This window comes from Trachypithecus francoisi, unplaced genomic scaffold (genome assembly GCF_009764315.1).
Source record: "Trachypithecus francoisi isolate TF-2019V2 unplaced genomic scaffold, Tfra_2.0 Lachesis_group3, whole genome shotgun sequence".
Taxonomy (NCBI): domain Eukaryota; kingdom Metazoa; phylum Chordata; class Mammalia; order Primates; family Cercopithecidae; genus Trachypithecus; species Trachypithecus francoisi.
The window spans coordinates 81,710,848-81,725,291 of record NW_022681468.1 but is presented as its reverse complement, the minus strand read 5'-3'; the positions used below and the strand labels follow the sequence as shown (position 1 = coordinate 81,725,291).

The window sequence follows — 14,444 nt, the reverse complement described above, 5'->3', positions numbered from 1 at the left end:
TCTCTCCACCCTGATTCCTACAGGTCATTGCCCTGGGTCTGCTTGAAGTCCTCTTGTGCCAGGGAATTTACTATCTCCAAGGTAGCACATTCCCTGTGTAGATGGTATTAATCAGTACTCCTTCCTTTAGTGCAGCCTAAAGTATGCTTTTTCTGTTACGTCTACATTTGAGGCTGGTCATACCCCCAGGAACAATACAGAGCCAGTCAACTTCCTGGAATCCAAGACCAGATAAAGAAGTAGGACAGGTGCCCCTGGATTCTGTTCTATGTGGGCCCTGTGGTGAGTCTCTGGTTAAGATCTTTTCCAGGCCCTGACTTTTGCCTCCCTCTGAATGGCACAGGGAGTTGAATACTGCATGGAGAATGTAATGATGACGGGGAGGGTCCTTGGGTCCTTGTGTCCTCACCCCTCCCTTTTTGGTGATTTACACCACTGTACCATACTGACCCAGGCTGGGGGCAGGTGTGTTGGAGACAGGCTGGTCAAGGAGGTGACAATGATTCAGAGATAACCCAGAGTCCCTGAGAAGAAGAGATTGGTTAATATGGCCTGAACTGGTGGCTGGGGGAACTGTATCTGATTAAGTTATGGCGGATGTCACAGCTTTAGGTAGGTAAAAAGGGTCCTAGATGAAAACTTGGGAGTTTTATTTTTTTCCAGATAGGGTTGTTTATAGTTCTTGATTGGTATCTTGCCCTTTTCACTTTCAGTGACGGTGGGTGTACAGTAGACCAAAAGTAACTTCTGCCCTTTTGTGCGAACGGCCCTGGTTGACTGAGTGGCCCCAGTCAGATGAGAGGCAAGTCCTAAGCTTCTTTTTTTTTTTTTTTGAGACGGAGTCTCGCTCTGTAGCCCAGGCTGGAGTGCAGTGGCCGGATCTCAGCTCACTGCAAGCTCCGCCTCCCGGGTTTACGCCATTCTCCTGCCTCAGCCTCCCAAGTAGCTGGGACTACAGGCGCCCGCCAACTCGCCGGCTAGTTTTTTGTATTTTTTAGTAGAGACGGGGTTTCGCCGTGTTAGCTAGGTTGGTCTCGATCTCCTGACCTCGCAATCCACCCGTCTCGGCCTCCCAAAGTGCTGGGATTACAGGCTTGAGCCACCGCGCCCGGCCCTAAGCTTCTTATAGATAGGGATGTTGGCTTTGTTCTGCTGCAGCCTGATAAACCGGGACCACTGTATGGTTAGTAATGCACTTGCCATTTGGTGACACAGACTGAAGTCTATCCTACACCTGGGCCTCACCTCTTCCTCTGCTGGCATTCTAATGGCACTCGGACAGCATCCAGGGTGACTACAGGGCCCACTGGAAGTGGGTCATCATTCTCTCTTCTAGTGCCTACCTTTATCATAACCTGATGTCCCAAACTTGTGACAAATTCTTTTGGAAACTGAAGGACCAAGAAGGGAGAAGGTGATGAGAGAGACTGCCCATTATAACTTTCAAAACCCCGTCTTGGGGGAAGAATCATCTAGGGTGACATTCCTTGAAGTAAATCGTAGGAGAATCTAGGCCAGAGAGATGAGCCAAGGTTAGTGAGATAATTTATCTTTATTGCCTAAACTGCAGAGCATTTTCTACACAGCATAAAGGAGAAGTGGGGCAGCTGCAGGACATGTAGAGAAACCCAACTGGGAAATCTTACAAGGAGTTGAAAAGATTAATGTCCCAACCTGATGAGATTACAGCCTTGAGACAATAAGGTGGAGCAACAGAACAATGGGAAAGAGGACTGGGGGAGGAATCTAAGAACCAGATGGCTTCAGCTCTCTAGAGGAGCTGAGCCTATTCACAGTGCCTAACCTGGAAGCCTATGAGGGACAGGCCTCAGGCCCTTGCCATGACCTACTTAGGCTACAATTTCCTTTAAGGCAGCCCCTAGCTCTGGGAAGGAGTACTGGTAGCCAGTAGCCAGTGTTCGTCGTGGGATCACCTTCTGGCCCTCCAGCAGCATGATGGCACGGTCTCGCCCAAAGACAGCTTGCACCATAGTGCTGGGGAGAGGGATGAAGGCTCGGTGGCCCAGGGCAGCACCCAAGGTCTGGGCAAACTCAGCATTAGTGGCGGAGGATGGAGCCACTCCATTCAGGACCCCGTGCACGTGGTTTGCTTCAAGGGCATGGGTCAGGATTCCTGCCAGGTCCCCGATGTGTATCCAGGGGAAGAATTGGTGGCCTGAGCCGATGGGGCCCCCCAGGCCCAGCCGAAAGGGCAGCAGCATGTGGCCGATGGCACCACCCCCACGGCCCAGTACAACCCCTACAGCAGGCAAGAGGGAAGGTACAGAGGTCCTCTCAGCCTTGAAGCAGCCCCACTGCTCCTCCTGGTTTCTGTTTCCCCTTCCTCACTCTCCCCATGCTGACTTGGCTCTATAACAGAAGTGAGCAGTATGGCTCTCTAAGACTTCACACCTTCTCATCTGCAGGTTGGCTAGAAGTCGTGGCATCCTCTCACTCTGTAATCTCAGCTCTCCTAATCCCATCAGCTCTCCTAATCCCATCACTTTCTCAGCCCAGAGAAGACATTCCAACCCTGTCTGATACGCAGGCCCGTTTCTCACCCGAGCGCACCACCACCTGGCGTGTAGAATCTCCAGGAAGCCTGGCTGCAGCTTCCCATTTGGTTACGAGGTTGGAGAAAAAGTCAAAGTCCCCTCCTGGGCTGTCTTCATCATACTCTGCAGTCAGACTGGGCTGGTAGTAAGCTGCCGGTGAAACACACTCATTTGCCCTGGGTGTCCTTGGTCCTGCCTGGCTCTCTGTAGTGGAGGCTTCCCTTGGCCTCACCTTCTTTGGCCCTTAGGATCTCCCCATTTGGAGACAGAGCCATTTGGATATTTTCCCCTTGAACTTCTCCAGGACCTGAAGTGTTCCTTCCCTGGAGGAACTCTGGTTGCAGGGCTAAACTTAGAGGCTGCTAGAGTGTAGTGGTTAAGAACAGGAACTTGGGTACCAGACTGCCTGAGTTTTAATCACCTCCCTCATTTATTAACTCTGTGACTTGATGCAAGTTACTTAACCTCTCTGTATAGAATTTTCACATCTTTAAAATGGGAATAATAGTACCTACCTCATAGGGTTGTTGTAAGGAATAAATCATAATAAGCATAAAACACTTCAAATGGTGGCTGGTGTGGGCATTATAATTGTTTGCAATTACTTGGTCCCAGAGGTGACCAGGAACTCTGTTCCTAAAGAACTATGGTGTGAGAAGTAAGGGACTTTGGAATAGGTGGACTTTTCCCTGGCACTAAGAGTGATGCCACTCCTCACTCTTTTTCAGGGTCTCAGTTTCTTAGTGGAAGTACACAAAGGTTAGGAGAAACATGCATGGATTAAGGGACTAGGAAGGCATTTTGCCTGGAAAAGACCAGTGCTCTGGTGTGTGCACAGCTACAGAGGTCTGAGTTACCCCCTTCCCATAGCTAATATGAGGGGCTGGTGATTTAGGGGGCATACCTACACCTGTGACTAAGACCCATGCCTTGGGGGGTTGTAGGGCTTTGGTGATGGCTTTAGCCAGCAATTGGGTGGTCTCTAGGCGGCTGCGGAGAACCTCTTTTTGGAAGGTTTCATTCCATCTGCAGGAGAAACATGGGAAATAAAAAGCCGCTAAATACATAGGTGCACATATCCCTCTATCTTTTCCTGGGAACTATTTCATACCCATTTCTAGTAAAGCCCTGAATTTTGGCTTAACAGAAACAGTCAACGTCTCCTGTAGAGGGAAGGGGCATACATTTTCTGGGCATCCTGAGTTATACCTGAGGACTTAAGCCAATTGGCTGACTGGGTGGAAGAGTGGAGCAGAATGAGTAGTCTGGGATATTGGTTTAGTTCAGAATGTGGGAGCTCCATTACCCCTAGCTCACAGGTTCTCATCAGTGGTACACTGTCCTCCCTGTGCTCTAGTGGGTATCAGCTTTAGGGCCCAGGCTGACCTTCGGAGAGGGTTGAGGATGTTCTCTCCGGCCAGGTTGACGGCGGCATCGCAGCTCGGCAGTCCAGATGCAGCGAGCTCATCCTGTTGGAGAGAGCACACAGTGCCCCTGCCCCGCCCTGCACCGCCCAACTCTGCCCTCCCACCCGCTTCCAGAGGATGGACTTACTTACCCACGTGATCCGGCCGGGCCCAGGCTGTCGGGAGACCAACGTCACTTCGTGGCCTCTGGCATTCAGCAGCTGGCTTAGGGCTGTCCCAATGAAGCCAGTCCCGCCACCTGATCGGAAAATACAAATTGCTTACATTCCCGGGAAGTCGGGGTGGGGATGCCTTTCGTCCCCGCTGTGGCCCCCCTCTTCCGGCGCCAGCCCATCTGACACCAGACTGCTCCCCACTTCTCCCCCTCCCCGCGATGCAGAGGTGACACAGGTCACAGGGATTAGGGAGATTCGGCTTCTCGGGCTAGGAGGCCAAGGCCAGGTTACCAGTGCACTAGACAGTGCCCTCCCGGAAGCGGATTTCCAGCCCTCAATCTCCGACTAAGCCCGCCCGGCACTCTCCCTTTCTGCGGTCCCTCACCCACAAGCACCCGCATAGCGACTAGGACCTAACGCGCCTGCGTAAGGTTTAGCGTTTACCTCACTTCAAACGCGACTACGACCTCTCTGCGCATGTGCCTTTCGGGAAGCTGGTTCCAGTCGAGGTCGCAATCCAGTGCGTGGCCCTTCTCGGCGACCTGGTAAAACTTGTAAATATAGGCTGTGTGTTTCTCTAGCAAGCGAGGTGGGAGGGATTAGACCGATGGACCCAGAGAGGGCGGAGGAGGAAAGGCTTTAGTGTAGAAAACTAGCCAAACCAAACTCAACCAACAAAACCCTTCACTTAAAACCCGAAGCTACCCAGACCTCAGAATTCTGGATGTCTATTAAGTTGGCGGGTCAGTAATGCAAGAGAACCCTTCCACTGGTAGTCTGGATTTCTTTCCACTCGGCCAGTTTTTTCTTCTCTCTCTTCCCGCTGGCTCCTTTCTACCCGCATTTAAACATTCCAAAGGTCCCTTCATATTAAAATAACCCTTCTCCGGACCTGTTTTTCCTCCAGCTAATACTCTTTTTTTTTTTTTTGCCTTCATAGCCAAACTTCCCAAAAGTGTGGTTGCCATTTTCTACTTCTTACTTCACTCCTATAGGGTTTGTGCCTTTATCATTCATTTCCTCACTCTCCAAGAACAAGTTTCCCATGTGTCAACAAATCTAGTCCCTAGTTTTCAGTTAGTTTTCTTGACCTCTCTGTATCATTGGGCAACTGATGATTCCGTCCTGCCTTTGAAAATGTTTGGCCTCGGTGAAAGACATTCTCTTCTGGGTCTTTCTCCTACCTTTTTTCAGTCTCTGATGCTTGCTCCACCTCTGCTAAGTTCTTAAAATATTGGTATTCCTCAGAGCTGGGTCCTAGGACCTTCTCTTCCCCCTCCGCACTTTACACCAGGCATCTATGCCTTGAATTCAGTTACCAGGCTTTAACAGAAGACATCCCAAATCTCCTATGCAACTCGGATCTCTCATCTGAGCTCCTAACCCCTATAAAAACTTTTCACTACACATCTCTTCTTAGACATCTGAAACCCTATTGATTTTAAATACGGAATCTCTCCCAGGTTTATCTAAGAGGGGTCTTTGAAAAGTTCATGGAAAATGTGTATTATGCTAAAAACTACATAGGTTTCCAAATTTTTGTACACCAAAATAAACTTGTATTGACTTGTTATATGAACATGTCTGAACAGGATCTGAGGCACTAAGACGGTTAAGACAGTTTGAAAAGAGCCCCTATTAAAGCAATCTGAATTCTGCCAAGATTGAAGCAAGAACAAACACGGAATTTGTGGTGAAGAATGATGAAATTGATGCTTTATGAAAAATTTATGAGGACAATGCCCCAAATAAATCAGCAGTCTACAAATGCATAAGTCATTTTAAGAAATGAGGAGACGTCCAAGCATGGTGGCTCATGCCTGTAATCCCAGCACTTGGGAGGATTATGCATGATGCTCTCTCAATTCCAGGAGTTTGAGACCAGCCTGGGTAACATAGCAAGACCTCATCTGTACTAAAAATTTAAAAATTAGCCAGGTGTGGTGGTGTACACCTGTAGTCCCAGTGTCTTGGGAGGCTGAGGCAGGAGGATTGCTTGAGCCCAGCAGTTCAAGGTTGCAGTGAGCTATGATTGAGCCACTGTGGTCCAGCCTGGGCAACAGAGTGAGACCCCATCTCAACAAAATGGGGAGGAGATGATGTTGAAGATATAGATAGTGGCAGAGTATCCACATCACTTTGTGAGGAAAAAAATTCATCTTGTTTGTGCCCTAATTGAAGAGAACAGCAGAAACAATAGCCAGCACAAGAAACATCTCATTTGGTTCAGTTTACACAATCCTGACTGAAAAATTACAGTGGAGCAAACTTTCCACTTGATGGGTGACAAAACTGTTGTACTCAGATCTGCTACAGATAAGAGCAGAGCTTTCAGTGGAAAGTTTAAACAAGTGGGGTCAAGATCCTTGATATGACTTTGTGATCTCACCCAAATCTCATCTTTAATTGTAATCCCCAGCTATTGAGGGAAAGACCTGATGGGAGGTGATTGGATCATTGGGGCAGCTTCCCCCATGCTGTCTTCATGATAGTGAGGGTGTTCCCATGAGATCTGATGGTTTTATAAACAGCAGTTTCCTCTGGGCTTTTCACTTACTCTTTCCTACCACCATGTGAAGAAGGGCTTTACTTCCCCTTTGCCTTCCACCATGATTTTAAGTTTCCTGAGGCCTCCTGAGACATGCAGAACCGTGACTCAATTAAACCTATTTTGTTTATAAATTACTCAGTTCCTGGCAGTTCTTTATAGCAGTGTGAAAACAGACTAATACAATCCTGAAGCATTTCATCAAAGAATTGTAACAGGAGATGAAACATAGCTTCACTAGTATGATCCTGAAGAAAAAGCACAAGCAAAGCAGTGGCTATCAAGAGGAGGAAGTCAAAGCAAAGCAGACCAGTCAAGAGCAAAGGTAGTGGCAACAGTTTTTTTTTGGATACTCAAGGTATTTTTCTTGTTGACTTTGTGGAGGACCAAAGAATGATAACATTAATTTGCCTATTGAGAGTGTTTTGAGAAAGTTAGCCAAAGCTTTAGCAGAAAAACACCTGAGAAAGCTTCACCAGACAGTTCTTCTCCACTGTGACAATGCTTCTGCTCATGTCTCTCATCAAACAAGAACAATTTTGTTAGTGTTTCAATGGGAAATCATTAGGCATCCACCTGATTTGGCCCCTTCTGACTTCTTTTTGTTTCCTAATCTTAAAAACATCTGTCAAGGGCACACAGTTTTCTTCAGTTAATAATGTAAAAAGGACTGTATTGACATGGTTAAGTCTCCAGGACTCTCAGTTCTTTAGGGTGTACTAAATGGCTGGTGTCATTTCTTACAAAAGTGTCTTGAACTTGGTGGAACTTATGTTGAGAAATAGTTTATATTTTATATTTTTTATCTTTTAATTCATTTTTTCCACAAACATTTTGAAATTTCCTCATATTTCCCTCTGTCTCTGCCATCACAATCCTCTTAGGAGTTATTCTGTCTTGTGTAAATATCTGCAATAGTCTCCTAGTAGGTCTTCATGCTTTTGCATGTTTCTCCTTTCCAAACTATTTCACACATTGCAAGCTGAGTGACCTTTGAAAACCATATGAGGGGAACATTATAGTGGCACGTATAGTTTAAAAAACTCCCAGTTTAAAATTCCTGGATATGCTGGATAAAATTAAACATACCTCCATTTAAATGTATTGCCAAGTTAGCTAGAAAAATAAAAAAATCCCAGAGGCCAAAAAATGAAATGTGTCTTGGGACTGAGGTTAAGACAAAGATTATTTGCTTGGCCAAACTTTAGTCAGGCTTCTGAACCTTCTAGGCTTATTTGTACACCTCTTTGTAAAATCCAGTTTTCGCAAAGAGCCTTGCTAAGTCAGTTTAGCAAGAACCCCCTCACCCTTGATATCTGATCATTCTCAATCTCTGATCAGGTCCCTCATCCTTCACCATCCCCTAGGTGATGTCTGATCACCTTGGCCTATCTTCACAATCTTCACATGAATCCCATTAGTTTGGGTTAGCCAGAATCCCTCTTACCCTTGATATTTTTCTCTTATTTATTGTTCATCTACAGAGTTGAGCCCAATCTCTCCCACTGCAAGACCACATTGTAGTGGTACCTATACTTATTGTGATGGAAAATCTTCCTTACCTTACTCTATGAAATGTCACTGAATAATTGTCTTTAACAGGTATTTTGTGGCTTTTAATTTCAGTAACCCAGAGGCTTGGGTGGCAGGAGACAATGCCTGAGATTGAAGCAAATTTGGGACTGAGGCCCTTGCGTAAAGCCATTGGGCTGTGTTCTCAGAGAAAAAGTAAACTTTAGAAGTCCACCTGGTATCAAAGAACATGGCCTGGAAACTTGTTTCTCTAGGCTTTGCTCTTGTCTAGGATTGGTTGTAAAAAAAAAATTACTATTCTCTGAGAAGTTTTATCTATTTCCTGTCCTCCATCATATTTGTGGTTTGAATTAATTGTTACCTACTTGGCCTAGGAGGCTCTAACCCAAAAATTTAAATTAAGTGTCCCAGATAGAAGACATAAATCTTCCCTTGGTTTGGTTTCACAGGATTTCAATAGATAAAGTCCTGTCAAACATAAACATACAATCCAAAATTACAAAACACACAAGTAAACAAAGCACTCTGAAGAAGTGTCAAAGCAACAACAACAACAAACAGCAGAATTACACAATCAAGGATTTAAAATGTTAGAATTTAGAGATATAGAATATAAAATTACTAAGTTTCAAATGTTTAAGAAAGAGAAGAAATTAAAAACATGAGAAAGGGACAAGATGCTATCAAAAAATACCAGCAGAATTGATAAAGAACCAACCTGAACTTTGAAAAATAAAAATGTGACGATTCAAATTTTTTTATTATACTTTAAGTTCTAGGATACATGAGCATAACGTGCAGGTTTGTTACATATGTATACAAGTGCCATGTTGGTGTGCTGCACCCATTAACTCGTCATTTACATTAGGTATTCCTTCTAATGCTATCCCTCTCCCCTCCCCCCACTCCACGACAGGCCCTGGTGTGTGATGTTCCCCACCCTGTGTCCAAGTGTTCTCATTGTTCAGTTCCTACCTATGAGTGAGAACATGCAGTGTTTGGTTTTCTGTCCTTGCAGTAGTTTGCTCAGAATGATGGTTTCCAGCTTCATCCATGTCCCTACAAAGGACATGTACTCATCCTTTTTTATGGCTGCATAGTATTCCATGGTGTATGTGTGCCATATTTTCTTTTTTTTTTCTCTTTATTTTTTTTGAGACAGAGTCTCACACTGTCGCCCAGGTTGGAGTGCAGTGGCGCGATCTCGGCTCACTGCAAGCTCTGTCCCCTGGGCTCATACCATTCTCCTGCCTCAGCCTCCCATGTAGCTGGGACTACAGGCACCAACCACTATGCCTGGCTAATTTATTGTATTTTTAGTAGAGACAGTGTTTCACCATGTTAGCCAGGATGGTCTTGATCTCCTGACCTCATGATCTGCCCGTGTCAGCTTCCCAAAGTACTGGGATTACAGGCATGAACCACTGCGCCTGGCCATGCCACATTTTCTTAATCCAGTCTATTGTTGATGGACATTTGGGTTGGTTCCAAGTTTTTGCTATTGTGAACAGTGCTGCAATAAACATACGTGTGCATGTGTCTTTATAGTAGTATGATTTATAATTCTTTGGGTATATACCCAGTAATGGGATGGCTGGGTCACATGGTATTTCTAGTTCTAGATCCTTGAGGAATCACCACACTGTTTTCTACAATGATTGAACTAGTTTACACTCCAACAGTGTAAAAGTGTTCCTATTTCTCCACATCCTCTCCAGCACCTGTGGTTTCCTGACTTTTTAATGATCGCCATTCTAACTGGTGTGAGATGGTATCTCATTGTGGTTTTGATTTGCATTTCTCTGATGGCCAGTGATGATGAGCATTTTTTCATGTGTCTGTTGGCTGCATAAATGTATTCTTTTGAGAAGCGTCTGTTTATATCCTTCGCCCACTTTTTGATGGGGTTGTTTTTTTTCTTGTAAATTTGTTTTAGTTCTTTGTAGATTTTAGTGTCCCAGAAGAGAGGAGTCAGAGAAGAGGACAGAGAAAATATTTGATGAAACAATAGCTGATTGTCTTCTAGAATTAAAGAAAGATATGAATCCTCAGATTCAGTAAACAAAATGAGTTTCAAGTAGGATAAATAAAAACAAAACTATACCTAGTTTCATCATAGTAAAACTAGAAAAACAAAGAGAACTATTAAAAGTAGTCAGAAAGAAGACAGATTATCTATAAAGAAATGCCTTTTTTTTTTTTTTTTTTTTTTAAGATGGAGTCTCTCTGTTGCTTAGGGTGGAGTGCAGTGGCAGGATCTCAGCTCACTGCAACCTCCACCTCCTGGATTCAAGAGATTCTCCTGCCTCAGCTTCCTGAGTACCTGGAATTATGGGCATGTGCCACCACAGCCAGCTAATTTTTATATTTTTAGTAGAGATGGGTTTTGCCATGTTGGCCAGTATGGTCTCCAACTCATGACCTCAATTGGTCCACCCACCTTGGCCTTCCAAAGTGCTGAGGTTATAGGCGTGAGCTACTGTGCCTGACCTAAGAAATTACCATTAGAAAGACACCTGACACCTCAGCTGCAACAACACAATCTAGTGGAATAATATCTCAAGCGTGAACAGAAAATAATTACCAACCTAGAACTGCTTATCAACAAATTATTCAAGAGTGAAGGTGTTGGGACCAGCTGGGTCATGGAGACCCTAACCCAGCGGGCGCTAGAGGAATTAAAGACACACACAGAAATAGTTGGAAATCAGGGGTCTCACAGCCTTCAGAGCTGAGAGCCCTGAACAGAGATTTACCCTCATATTTATTGACAACAAGCCAGTGATAAGCATTGTTTCTATAGATTATAGATTTACTAAAAGTATTCCTTATGGGAAACAAAGGGATGGGCTGAAACAAAGGGATGGGCTCTGGCTAGCTATCTAGCTAGTTATGCAGCAGGAACATGTCCTTAAGGCACAGATCGCTCATGCTATTTTTTGTGGTTTAGGAATGCCTTTAAGCAGTTTTCTGCCCTGGGTGGGCCAGGGGTTCCTTGCCCTAATTCCGGTAAACCCACAACCTGCAGCGTGGGTGTCATGGCCATCATGAACTGTTTATGACGATTTGGAAGCTTGTTCCCAACATGAAGGTAAAACAAGGGTACTTTTTAGACAAGCAAAAACTGAGAGCATCTGCCATCATCAGACTTAATATACCTTGTCAGGAAAAAAGGATCTCAAAAGGAAAATGTAAGATACAGGAAAATAGTGATCAAAGGCATTGATAAAGTTGATAAATATAAATATTTACTATGTTAAGCAACAACAAAAATGTTTAATTTGTGGGTAAAAATTAAAAATATTAGTCACAAGTAATAGGTAGTAAGAGAAATATTTGATTGGAGTTGAATTGTTATGAAAAATATAGCAATACTGAATAATGTTAAACTTTGTTAAATGTAAATTTAAAAAGGCTAAATCTTGCATATTAGAAGTAAAGTGTGCACTTCTAAATCAGTAGAGGGAAACAATTGAATAAGATAATCTAATCAATTTAAAAGTTATTAGGAAAAGATAAAAAGAGGATGCTTAGAAAAAACTAGAAAGGCCAAAATAAGGTAATAGAAATAATCAGTAACCATAATAAATTTAAATGGAGAAAGAAATTAAATTAACTAGATGTAACTGGAATTACAAATTTCAAGAGAAGTGAATCTCACAACTATAATGTTAAACAAAAAAGAAGTTGCAGAAAAGTACCTACAATGCAATGCTATTTACCTACAGATTAAAAGTATGCAAAATAATACTTTTTTTACATTGAGGGGCTAAATATATTTGTAGTTAAAGTAAAAAGAAATGCAAGGGAATGATGATGATAAAAGTACTGTGATCAGGGAGGAGTACCCAGGGAAATTTAACTTCTTATTTCTTAGGCTGTATTCATTTTATCTTTTGTATATCTGAAATATTTTACAATATACAAAAATGTGTAGTGGATTTAAGACGTGCTGTCATATTTCAGATGTATGGAAAGATAACTATTTTCTGTAATTGAACAGAACTTGCTCATAAACATTTCTCCTTGGAAGTGGTATAAACTTAAACTCACCCAACAAAATTAATTATCATTTCTAGTTTAAAACTGCTCACATACTCAATTTTCTTTGGATAAATTCTTAGTCTTTCAGTGTGCCTTGTCCCTTTTCTCCTTTCCTTCTCCTAGCTAGACATCCGGGTGTAGCAGGCCCTTTGGCAGGCACTATTATCTAGTCCTCATTGCCTGCTTGGAAGGGTCTCATCTCTTTTGGCCTTTGGATCTTGCCTGCTGAGATCGGCTAAGGTGCAGCTGGTTAGGCCAGACCTCTGGGCAGTATTTTGGTCACTGCTTCTGATACCCATGGCTCTTGCCTTGATATCAGGGTTCCACAGCATCTGCTGGAGGATGAAGAAACACTTGGCTTGCCCCTGGCTAACAGAATGGAATGCATGGGCCTTGCTGAGTGTCCCTTTAGGCTCATCTGTTGGTAATTTTTCACAGTCCTTACTGCTCAATCACCTTATTGTGATCTAGCACTGAGTCAGTTATATGTTGCTGTTAACAAATTATCTCAAAACTTAGTGGTTTGAAAACGACAATAGTGTTTATTATCTTATACAGTCTTGTGGGTTCGGAATATGGTAGCAGTTTAGCTCGGTGATTGTGGGGTGTGGCTCAGGGTCTCTCCTGAGGTTATGGTCAAGATATCACCTAGGGCTGCAATCATCTGAAGACTGGGGCTGGAAGATTCTCTTTCAAGAAGGCTCATACACACTGTTGCAGGAGGCTTCATTCCTTGCTGATTGTTTCTTGCCATGTGGACCTCTTCACATTGCTGCTTGAGTATCCTTATGACATGGCAGCTGACTTCCCTGGAGTGAGCGATTCAAGAGAGTGAGAAGGAGGAGAAAGCTTCAATACCTTTAATGACTAATCTAATCTCAGTGTAACATACAGTTAATTTTATCACAATCTATTTGTTATATGTGAGTCACTGAGTCCAAGGGGAGAGAAATTTAGCTCTAAAACTTTTAAAGGGAAGAGAGTCAAATAATTTGTTCGCACGTTTTAAAACCAACACAAGCTCTGTGTTGAATTTAGGGCAGCTTCTCTGAGATCCTTGTAGACTCTCTCAATTGTGCCTGGGAATTGTGGTACGATCCCTGTTATTTTCAGATGCCTCTTTTACCTCTCTAGGTTTTCAAGCATCTCTCCTTACCTCCCTAAATAGGCTCCTTCTCAGAGGGTTCAGGCAGCATTTATAATCTAGTTATGTTCTCTCCAAATCTTTTAGCTTCTTCCCTAAGCCCAGGGAAAGCTAGGTAATGGGCAACTGCTCTGACATCATAGCCAGTTTCTTTCCTACCCTCTGATTTATAGAACAAATTCCATGCTTGGACTTCTCTGAACAAAACCCTTGCTCTTGAATTTCCTCCTTTCCAGGCTATTAGATATGTAATAAAACAACTTGCTTTTGAGAGTCAAAACTAAGGCTTGCTGGATTTGTTCCCTTACACAGCAAAGAGAAAAGGAAGTACGGAGAGGGAAAATACATTGGGTAATACTGCAAAGCAAACTGGCTTCATACATGGCTAGATCCAGGTGCTTACATAATGTCATCAAGAATCCACATCTTTTTAATTCTCAGCTTTTATTTTTTGATGGTTGACTTCATTCTTAGGAAGATTTTCTCCTTTTAGAGTGAGGATGAATTCTTGGCTTCTATTTCCAGCAGAAAAACTGTTTCTCTTAGTTCCATAAAGAATATCAGAACTAACTCTTCTTGGACTGTTATGGGTCTTGTGCCGTCTCTGAACCAACTATTGTGACCAAGTGTGGAGTGTTCTGCCTGGCCAGGCCTGAGTCATGTGTCTACTGCTGGACCAGGGGTGGGGTAGCCCCACTCACTGTCCTCCACTGTGGAAACCCAGCTGAGCCCCTGAGGTGTTAAGGAACTCCTCATCTCTTCAACAACGTTGACAATCCTTCCTTTCTCTCCTGGCTATGTCTTTCCTTCCAGTGAGCTGAGGGTTGCAGTATAGAAGGTGAGAGGTGAGTGGGAGGGTTCCACTAAATTAGATACCTTTTAGTGTATAGATTTAGGAGGGTGGATGTCCATCAATATCCTCAAGGAGGTGAGATGGAAACCTCCTGCAGAGCTTTACACCCCTTGTGAAGAGGAGGTAACATAGGGGCAGAGCTCTGATTGCAGCAGCCAGACCCTCATCTCCAGGGAGGCTGATGG

The 14,444-nt window shown here is 43.7% G+C and overlaps 1 protein-coding gene and 1 long non-coding RNA gene across 3 annotated transcripts in view; one reads left to right on the top strand and one right to left on the bottom strand.

Moving 5' to 3' along the window:
• Positions 1 to 1,533: 1,533 nt before the first annotated feature.
• Positions 1,534 to 4,581, bottom strand: SDR39U1 (short chain dehydrogenase/reductase family 39U member 1). Its single transcript, XM_033188382.1, has 6 exons — positions 4,523 to 4,581; positions 4,114 to 4,220; positions 3,942 to 4,024; positions 3,460 to 3,581; positions 2,562 to 2,705; positions 1,534 to 2,260 (listed from the first exon to the last, which is right to left on the bottom strand). The coding sequence occupies exons 1-6, from the start codon at positions 4,536 to 4,538 to the stop codon at positions 1,851 to 1,853; spliced, it is 882 nt and encodes a 293-aa protein (XP_033044273.1). The 5' UTR covers positions 4,539 to 4,581; the 3' UTR covers positions 1,534 to 1,850.
• The window catches only part of LOC117069895, a 248,968-nt gene continuing 238,742 nt past the window's right edge, over positions 4,219 to 14,444 (top strand). For both annotated transcript variants that reach the window (XR_004431708.1, XR_004431707.1), the window contains exon 1: positions 4,219 to 4,682. This is a non-coding gene — a long non-coding RNA (uncharacterized LOC117069895). The remainder of the gene's footprint in view (positions 4,683 to 14,444) is intronic.

What these genes read in the sequence shown, in the direction of transcription:
- SDR39U1 (XM_033188382.1), bottom strand. An exon ending in ATCCTCAACCCTCTCCGAAG is followed by an intron (nt 3,582 to 3,941) that starts GTCAGCCTGGGC and finishes TTTCTCCTGCAG; the next exon opens with ATGGAATGAAACCTTCCAAA. An exon ending in CCAGGTGGTGGTGCGCTCGG is followed by an intron (nt 2,261 to 2,561) that starts GTGAGAAACGGG and finishes TGCCTGCTGTAG; the next exon opens with GGGTTGTACTGGGCCGTGGG.